Below are 1,559 nucleotides of genomic sequence, written 5' to 3' on the forward strand. Positions count from 1 at the left end.
TAAATATTAAAAAAAGAGATTCCTTGTATACATATATTGATTTTGTATTTTACGATCTATTTTCTGTGGACTAATTATTTTTGATTAAAATTGATAAATGAAACTTAAATTATACAGTTGTTAGTTAATTGTAAGTTATTGCATTGTAATATTCAGTGTGTACGCACAGCAGTACATTAATAATAATCTTTTAAATATATATACTGTATAAATGTACATGTATTTCTGGTTTTATAATGTATAATTTAAAAAAAAAATTATTTCAAAATATAAATATTTTATTTGTACTTGTGAATTTCGAAGTTTTTAATTCATGCAATGCCTTTGAAGCAACTTAATTTATAAATTACGAATATTTATGAATAATGCTTCAAATAAGATCTTTTGTAAACGGAAATAAAAAATCGCCAACGTAATTATTAAGTGATTATAAGTAAAAAGTACGGAGTATAATAAAAGGTATAATATTATAACACTTTTATTCAAGAACAAAATGATATACATATGAAATGCATTTACATGGGAAGTTGGTAAACCTGGATGTTGACGAAGACCGCATGGAAAAGGTGAAAGTATTAAGGGGCAGAGAGGAACGACAAATCAGGAGCGCCACAAAACGGAGATGCGGACATTTCACAAAGCACTCAGCATGGATCGAGCTCCATGTTCGCCTGTGAAAGTGATGCGGTGTCTCCGCGATTAGGGGATACAAATTTCGTACCTAATGGGAGGACGTTGAACAGTTTATATGCGTTACTTTGTGAATTAGTATTTACAATCAATCGTTCCGAACGTGGTAAGGTTAGTTTAAGGTTGTGTAATCTTTATACGTGTCAGAAAGAAGCGTGGCAAAACGAATTTTGGTTTCGTCGAAATGCACGAGGAAATCCTCGTAAAAGTCGATCGCGACAACACGATACAATAAAGCTTTGTCGTAAAAACATATTGAAAACAGCAACAGTAAGGACGATATTAAGCACGAAGACCAAAATAACGTTAAAAGTGGTGGCAACGGCGAGGACAGTGACGACGACGACAGCGGTGGCGCAAGGTGTGAGGACGAGGTGAATGCACGGCGGCCGCGGTGTGTGCCAGTGGTGTGCGCGCTCGTCGCTCGTGGAAACCCGCCAAAACCCGCGGCCGCGAACAACCACCAGCAAGAGCAGCAGCAATAGCAACAACAACAGCAGTAGAAGGAAAAGGAGAAGGAGAAGGAGGAGAAGGTGGAACAGCATTAGCAGTAGTAGTAGCAGTGGTGGTAGCAGCAACAGCAGCAGCACTACCACCACCACCACCACCACTACCTCCACCTCCACCACCGGACCACCACCACCACCACCAACACCAATACTAACACCAAACCATTACCATCACCATCATCATCACCAACAGGAACAGAAGCAGCAGTAGCACGCGACGTTGTACTGTTTTGACAACTTTCCGCCGCGTCGGGGCGTCGCGCCGTTTTTCTCGCGGCGGCGGCGGCAACGGCAGAAACAACGACAACAGCAACGGGGTCGGCAACAACTTGTTATAAGAAAGTCGCTCGTGACGGCAGT

General features: G+C 40.7%; 1 protein-coding gene across 1 annotated transcript in view; it reads left to right on the forward strand.

Annotated features, from left to right (window-relative positions):
• Positions 1-661: 661 nt before the first annotated feature.
• The window catches only part of LOC108574546, a 1,131-nt gene continuing 233 nt past the window's right edge, over positions 662-1,559 (forward strand). Inside the window, 3 exon segments of the mRNA XM_017937154.1 lie at positions 662-1,274; positions 1,396-1,509; positions 1,511-1,557. Of these exon segments, the coding sequence (XP_017792643.1) occupies positions 1,069-1,274; positions 1,396-1,509; positions 1,511-1,557 (367 nt within the window). The 5' untranslated portion in view covers positions 662-1,068.

The sequence above is a fragment of the Habropoda laboriosa genome, unplaced genomic scaffold, assembly GCF_001263275.1.
Source record: "Habropoda laboriosa isolate 0110345459 unplaced genomic scaffold, ASM126327v1 scaffold175, whole genome shotgun sequence".
Lineage (NCBI taxonomy): Eukaryota > Metazoa > Arthropoda > Insecta > Hymenoptera > Apidae > Habropoda > Habropoda laboriosa.